Genomic DNA, 8,227 nt, shown 5'->3' on the forward strand with positions numbered 1-8,227 from the left:
TCCCTGCCTTCTACCCCATAAATATCGTTTTCAATTTAACAACAAGAATCTCCTTTACATTTGTATCTTTCATTTCAACTTCCCTCCACTCCTTCTCTGGTTATGTAGTGAATTCGTTCAATTAAACTGTACCACACCGATAACATCTTTTAGATAGATAGATAGATAAATGATAGTGTTAGAATTCATGCTCCATGATTGCAGTCATGGGATTGTTGTCTTTCACATGACGGTACAGTGGCACCTCGGGTTAAGCACTTACCGTATTTTTCGCCCTATAGGACGCACTTTTTCCCCTCCAAAAATGAAGGGGAAATCTGGGTGTGTCCTATGGGGCGAATGCAGGCTTTCGCTGAAGCTTGGAGAGCGAGAGGGGTCGGTGCACACCGACCCCTCTCGCTCTACAGGCTTCAGGAAGACATCCGCAGCCTAGGCAGCCCTGCGGGAGGTCCCGCAGGGATGTCTAGGCTGCGGATAGCAGCCTGCTTCCCGGAGCGTCGGGCGCCCTGAAAGCAGAGCGTCCGGCGCTTCGGGAACACATCTACAGCCTAGGCAGCCCTGCGGGAGGTCCCGCAGGGATGTCTAGGCTGCAAATAGCAGCCTGCCACCCAGCGGGCGGGGCGCCCTAAAGCAGAGCGCCCCGCGCTCCGGACAGACATCCGCAGCATGGGGAGCCCTGCAGGAGTTCCCCGCAGGGCTCCCCACGCTGCAGATAGCAGCCAGCCGCCCAGCGGGCGGGGCGCCCTGAAGCAGAGCGCCCCTCGCGCCGGGCATACATCCGCAGTCTGAGGAGCCCTGCAGGAGTTCCCCGCAGGGCTCCCCACGCTGTGGATAGCAGCCTGCTGCCCGGCGGGCGAGGCGCCCTGAAGCAGGGCGCCCCTCATGCCGGGCAGACATTGGCCAGCCCCACAAGCTTGGGGGACAGCAGGGAGGCGCAGCGCCACCATCCCGCTGTTCCTCGACCTGGTTCGGTTTCCCCGACCTGCTTTTGGGGGGGAAATAAAGGAAAAATGTTTTTCCTTTATTTCCCCCAAAAAAACTAAGTGCGTCCTATGGGACGGAGCGTCCTATGGGACGAAAAATACAGTAATTCATTCCGGAGGTCAGTTCTTAACCTGAAACTGTTCTTAACCTGACGCTCCACTTTAGCTAATGGGGCCTCCTGCTGCTGCCGCACCGCTGGAGTATGATTTCTGTTCTCATCCTGAAGCAAAGTTCTCTACCCGAGGTAAAATTTCTGGGTTAGCGGAGTCTGTAACCTGAAGCGTATGTAACCTGAAGTGTATGTAACCCGAGGTACCACTGTATATGTTTTGACTCCACAGAATGGGAAGTGACGGAGACAGGATGTTTGTGTTACTGTGTTCCGTGAAGTGGGACTATTGGCCTTTGTTCTTTTTCTCTTTGCTGTCTGATGCTAGAGAGAGAGTGAGCTATGTTGCAGTGCTCCGTGTGTGTTTATATGTAAATAGATTAGCCAAAATGCTGAGTCGCTGAGGTCTGTCACACGCATGATGCGCAAACTCTGTGGATCCCTAAGTGTGCTGGTGTCGGTTAGCATTGGTTGCTGTGATGTTCGGGCTGGGTAAGGGAGAGCTTCAGAGGTTTACTTGTATCTGAAGAAGTGTGCATGCACACGAAAGCTCATACCAAGAACTAACTTAGTTGGTCTTTAAGGTGCTACTGGAAGGAAAAAAAATTTTTTGTTTTGATTTTAGAGTTGTTTATGCTGTACTTTTGTACTGTTTTATTGTTGTTAGCCGCCCTGAGCCTGGCTTCGGCTGGGGAGGGCGGGATATAAATAAAATTTATTATTATTATTATTACTATTTCTGGGTTAGCAGAGTCTGTAACCTGAAGCATATATAACCTGAAGCGTCTGTAACCTAAGGTACCACTGTAGTTTCTTCCGGTTTTTTGCTATATCCTGTCCTATTATCCCTCAGCGAAAGGCTTCTGTTTTTTTAAAAAATAAAGGTTGCCTTCAACCCCCACCCACTAGTCCTAAGGGGTACCAGCGACCACTGCATCCTCGCCTGCAGTTTTGACAGAAGCAAAGACTCATAGAATTGCAGAATTGGAAGGGACCCCAAGGGTCATCTAGTCCAACCCCCTGCAACGCAGGAATCTTTTTGCCCAACGTGGGGCTTGAACCCACAACCCTGAGATTAAAAGTCTTGTGCTCTACTGACTGAACAATGCAGTTAAAGAGAAGAAAAGAGGTTCATTCTAGGCCTAAGGAGGCAAGAGGGGTGGGACAGAGACAGCCAGCGATATTTCTCCATACCGGCCGAGCTCCTGTGTCTGCTGCTTCTCCTCCAGCACACAGAAGAGTTGTCCGAGTAAGCATTTCTGGTATCGCTCCATCACCTGTCAGAGACAAAGATGAAAGGGAGTCGGTAGGAGGTGCTCGTCTCAGTTACAATGCACATCTACCGTATTTTTCGCCCTATAGGACGCACTTTTTCCCCTCCAAAAATGAAGGGGAAATGTGTGTGCGTCCTATGGGGCGAATGCAGGCTTTCGCTGAAGCCTGGAGAGCGAGAGGCGTCGGTGCGCACCGACGCCTCTCGCTCTCCACGCTTCAGAAAGCTATCCGCAAGCCTTGCGCGCCCGGCGGGAGTTCCCACGGGCTCGCAAGGCTTGCGGGCGGCAGCCTGCAGCCCGAAGCACGGGGTGCCCTCTGGAGGACGGCCCGTGCTTCGGGCTGCTGTCTGCAAGCCTTGCGCGCCCGGTGGGAGGTCCCCCGGGCGCGCAAGGCTTGAGGCAGCAGCCTGTTCTGTGGGCTGGGGTCGGGGGAAGCTCAGGCTTCCCCCGCCCCAGCCCCGCGGCTGGGGGGGGATAAATTTTTTTTATTCATTCCCCCCCCCAAAAAAAAGAGGTGCGTCCTATGGGCCAGTGCTCCTTATAGGGCGAAAAATACGGTATGTTACCGTATTTTTCGCTCCATAAGACACACTTTATTCCTCTTAAAAACTAAGGGGACATGTCTGTGCGTCTTATGGAGCGAATGTGTGGGTCCTGGAGCTAAATTGCCGGAGTGCGGCATGCTCCTGAGCTGCTCTTTGGGGCTGGCGGGGGAAACCCCAGGTGCCGGCAGAGCAACCGGGGCTTCCCCCGCCAGCACCGACAAGCCTCCGCAGGGCAGCGGGGAGCCTTCATCCCACTGCCCTGCGGAGGCTTCGCGCAGCTATCCCTGGCTTTTGCGGGAGGTGGGGGAAGGGACAGAATGCGGGGCTCTGTCTCTTCCCCCACCTCCCAGAAAAGCCCCCAAGAGCCGCGCTCCATTTAAAGAGCGCCCGGCTCTTGCAGAAGGAAAGCCAGTAGGCTTGCTTTCACTGAACCCAGGAGGGCAAGAGGGATTGGTGCGCACCGATCCCGCTTGCTCTCCTGGCTTCAGGGATAGCCCCGCAAAGTCTCCTGAACGAAGATGGAGGAGCGCTCCCTCTTCGGTCAGGAGGCTTTGCGTTGCTTTTTTATTTGTTTTCCTCCCCTAAAAACTAGGTGCGTCTTATGGTCCGGTGCGTCTAATAGAGCGAAAAATACGGTGCATGTGGTTGCTACCAAAAAATATTTAGCTGTTGCATGCATTTCTGGATGTTTATGCCCATTTTACAGGTCGGTGGTGTGGAAACAACTCTCTCCCCATCTGGGCTCTTGGACACAAACATACCAAGCTTTTCAGGATTATGTCATTTTTGAGGCTGGAGACAAGAGTGTTACTCCATTGAAAAAGAAATAAAAAAAGATGAAAGCAGCCCACAGATTTACAGTCGTACCTTGGAAGTCAAAAAGCTTAGTTCCTAAAAGGTTTTGGCTCCCAAACGTCACAAACCCGGAAGTCACTGTTCCGGTTTGCGAACTATTTTTGGAAGCCGATCGTCCGACGGGGCTTCCAATTGGCGGCAGAAGCTTCCTGCAGCCAATCAGAAGCCGCGTTTTGGTATTCAAACGTTTTGGAAGCTGAACGGACTTCCGGAACGAATTCCATTCGACTTCCAAAGTACGACTGTATTGTATAATCAGTAGAGGCAAGTCCACCTCCTTCTCCCTTACCCAGTGACCTCTGTCCGGTGCCCAACAGAATCCTCTCCGCCTCAAAGAAATCAGGAACTGCTTGTCCAAGAAGAACTTTGACCTGAAAGAGGAAAGTCTATTCAAACAGAGAATGGGGAGAAGGATTGCAAAAAGAATGGCAGAAGCAAAAGCTTGGGGGTGCTGGCTATTGGATGATTTCTAGGGAAAGCTGGGGAATCAGTTGAGTTTTTAAGGATTCTCAACACCTTGGAACTACCAGGATGAAACCCTCTCACCTGTTGCTCTAACTGTTTCTTCTCCTCCGCTTGACTCAGAAGGAAACCTTCAGCCAGGGCCACTGCCTGGGAACTGGTCTCCACTCCACATTCCCTGACCCAGTTCTCCATCTCCGGGGGGAGGACAGCCAGGAACTGCTCCAGGATCACCAAGTCCAGGATCTGAGTCTTGGTGTACTGCCCTGGCTTTAGCCAACGACAGCAGTAATCGTGGAGTCGGCTGCAAACCTCTCGGGGTCCCTCGGCCTCCTGGTAGCGGAACTCCCTGAAGCGCCGCCGTTGTACGTCCGAGCTGAGGGTGTCCTCCCCATCCATGTTTTTCGGCAGTGTTCTTTCCCAGAATTCCCCACTGATAAGGGGGCCTCTTCCTGCTTTGCGAGCAGCTGAGTCTTCTTCTCCCATCGTTGATCTGTGCTCCAAGGAAGCCTCTACGAAGGCTGAGTGGTGAAATCTGCCTTCTTCTGCCAACGCCTGTCTCCAGGCAAAGACAGACAGAATTGGAGGTTCCACCACGTCCTGCAAAGCCAAAACATTTGCTTACACAAATTATTGCGCTGTGAGAAAAGAGATTTATGTGGATGACTCCAGCCAGCAATCAAGTTTCATTCTAGGAGAAAAAGCAAAACTCAAAGAGGAGCTAGAGATTAGAAGAGGAGGCTGCTCTGTCTCAAGGCCACAAACCAAAACCTTCGATCTGGTTGTGGGTGAGAAGATGCAGCAACTGGGCACCACAGTTCAAGAAGGACACTGACAAACTGGAACGTGTCCAGAGGAGGGCAACCAAAATGGTCAAAGGCCTGGAAACGATGCCTTATGAGGAACGGCTAAGGGAGCTGGGCATGTTTAGCCTGGAGAAGAGGAGGTTAAGGGGTGATATGATAGCCATGTTCAAATATATAAAAGGATGTCACATAGAGGAGGGAGAAAGGTTGTTTTCTGCTGCTCCAGAGAAGCGGACACGGAGCAATGGATCCAAACTACAAGAAAGAAGATTCCACCTAAACATTAGGAAGAACTTCCTGACAGTAAGAGCTGTTTGACAGTGGAATTTGCTGCCAAGGAGTGTGGTGGAGTCTCCTTCTTTGGAGGTCTTTAAGCAGAGGCTTGACAACCATATGTCAGGAGTGCTCTGATGGTGTTTCCTGCTTGGCAGGGGGTTGGACTCAATGGCCCTTGTGGTCTCTTCCAACTCTATGATTCTATGATTCCTAGTCACGCTGCATGATCAAGTATTTATTCTCTCCTTTTCTTGCTGTTCCTCTTAAGTCCCCAGCCCTCTTTTGCCATCGTTCCTCCCCCGGTACCTCATGGAAACATAAAAAGTCAAGTATTCTGTACCATGACATGGGCAGGTTTGCAACTGTGTAAAAAAGCACAACGTTAAAAATCAGTTAAAACAATTTACGAGCTGAAGAATAGGGCTGATTGTTAATATACTGATAGATATAATCTGACATATACCAGGTGTCAATGGCCTAGAGCAGGCTTTCTCAACCTGTGGGTCCCCAGATGTTGTTGAACTACAACTCCCATCACCCCTAGCTAGCAAGGCCAGAGCTCAGGGATGGTGGGAGTTGTAGTCCATTAACATCTGGGGACCCACAAGCTGAGAACTGCTGGCATAGAGTAAAAGAGACACCTGGGTGGGCCAAGGAGAAAGGAAAGAAACTTCTCCCCACCTTCCTTTGCAGTTGCTGATGGGGAGGGGTTCTGGATGGGCCAGGTGCTCAGATCACCTTCCTATGGGGTGAAATGGGGGGTGTCCTCTGAATTCCTCTTCTCTGTATTCTCCACCCCCCCATAACTATTGGGTGTAATTGTTATTATTATTATTATTATTAAACAAATTTGTATAACGCCCTATACCCGCAGGTCTCAGGGCGGTCACAGCATAAAATCACAATATAAAAACACAAAATAGAACTTAATTCATTCTGGAGGTCTGTTCCTAACCTGAAACTGTTCTTAACCTGCGCTACCACTTTAGCTAATGGGGCTGCTGCACCGCCGCCGCGTGATTTCTGTTCTCATCCTGAAGCAAAGTTCTTAACCCGAGGTACTATTTCTGGGTTAGCGGGGTCTGTAACCTGAAGTGTCTGTAAGCTAAAGGTAACCCGAGGTACCACTGCATTATTTATTAAATTTATACCCAGGGGGTTTCAGGGTGGTTCACAGAACAAAATCGAGATATAAAACCACAAAATACCTAACAAAAACAACAACAACAACCCCCCCCATAATAAAAACAGAAACAATCCCGCCCCAATAACCTCCCTCCCCAGAACATTTTAAAAGAGCATTGAATGTCAGTGGAGAGGGGAATGTCAATGTCACCCCACACCTCCCTATGGGGGGGACATGCAGAGTCTGTCCCACGCCAATGCCCACTTCCCTATGGGAATAAACGGGGTGCCTCCCGTACCCCCTGCCTCCCTATGGGGTGAAGCCATCCATCCCTGCACCCCCAACCAGCGGGTTCCTCCACCCCCTTGACCCCCGCCTGCCCCGCATCCCTCCAAAGCCCAAGGGGGGATAGAGGGGGGCAGAGCAGGGCGACCCACCAGAGCCAAGCCCGGCAGGGAGGCGCCCAGGCAGCCCTCGGGGAAGACAAAAGCCATTTTCCCCCTACGGGAGGGGAAGGAGCAGGAAGGCAGGAAGGAGCACCGCCAGGAGGCGCCCTTGCACCCCCGCCAGCGCCGCCCTTTCCTCTCCCTACACCCGGAAGAAGCTGCCTTCCGCTCTAGGAATCTGGCTCCGCTTGTTTCCCTTAACCCTGAGACGCCCACGCGATGCTGCCTGCCTCCCAGTAGGAGCAAAGAAAGCACACGGGGGGGGGGCGGGGGCTTATCCTTTGGCCCAAACGCGGATCTTAAATATGATTTATTTATTTATATATTTATTATTATTCCGCGCCCTTCTGGGGTATAATAATAATATTATACCCAGCCATTACTGTATTATTATTATTATTATTATTATTATTATTATTATTACTACTACCCACTCATCTGGGTATGTATAATAATAATAATAATAATAATAATAATAATAATAATAATAATAATAATAATAATAATATACTCCAGCTGTTGTTGTTGTTGTTGTTATTTCCTGCTCATCTGGAAATAATATTATACTCCAGTCATCATCATCATTATTATTATTTCCCCAGCCACTCTGGGCAGCTCACAGGACATAAAAACATAATAAAGCACCAAACATTAAAAACTTCCCAATCTTCTAAGAGTTTATGTAGTCCTAAAATGCATACCCTCCAACATTTCTCCGATGAAAATAAGGACATCCCATTCCATAGTAAGTTTACTATTTATGTCCCAGCCACTCTGGGCAGTTTCCAACATATATAAAAACATTATAAAACATTATACATTTTTTAAAATAAAAAAACCTTCCCTATACAGGATTGACTTCAGACGGCTCGGGGTCAGATTACTCCATACCCCCCGACTTTTCTCCAATGAAAATAGGGACGTCCTAAGGAAAAGTGGGACATTCCGGGATCAGATTAGAGACCGGCATGGGCTTCTCTAAATCAGGGATGTCCCTGACACTTGAAGGGTTGGAAATTATAATGTGTGTTTGTGGGGGTTTGGGGTGGGGTGGGGAGAGTCTCTCCTGGGGGCTCTGGGTAGTATTCAACTTGGTCCTACTCATAATTTTTGTTCTTATTATGTGTTTGTGCTTTTTATATGGTAACTTTCTCATGGAATCATAGTTGGAAGGACCCCAAGGGTCATCTAGTCGAGCCCCCTGCAATGCAGGAATCTCAACTAGAGCATCCATGACAGATGGCCAGCCAAACTCTGCTTATAAACCTCCAACGTTGTGAACTGCCCTGAGATCTACGGATGAAGGGGTATATACAAATTTTAACAACAACCTTGCAGAACCAG

At 49.8% G+C, this 8,227-nt stretch overlaps 1 protein-coding gene across 1 annotated transcript in view; it reads right to left on the bottom strand.

Moving 5' to 3' along the window:
• Positions 1–8,227, bottom strand: part of LOC128408827 (uncharacterized) — a 282,229-nt gene that overhangs the window by 3,961 nt on the left and 270,041 nt on the right. The window contains exons 9-12 of the mRNA XM_053378849.1: positions 6,875–7,190; positions 4,314–4,829; positions 4,057–4,138; positions 2,288–2,370 (exon numbers count right to left, since the gene is read on the bottom strand). Of these exons, the coding sequence (XP_053234824.1) occupies positions 2,288–2,370; positions 4,057–4,138; positions 4,314–4,829; positions 6,875–7,190 (997 nt within the window). The remainder of the gene's footprint in view (positions 1–2,287; positions 2,371–4,056; positions 4,139–4,313; positions 4,830–6,874; positions 7,191–8,227) is intronic.

This window comes from Podarcis raffonei, chromosome 2 (genome assembly GCF_027172205.1).
Source record: "Podarcis raffonei isolate rPodRaf1 chromosome 2, rPodRaf1.pri, whole genome shotgun sequence".
In the NCBI taxonomy this organism is placed as follows: domain Eukaryota; kingdom Metazoa; phylum Chordata; class Lepidosauria; order Squamata; family Lacertidae; genus Podarcis; species Podarcis raffonei.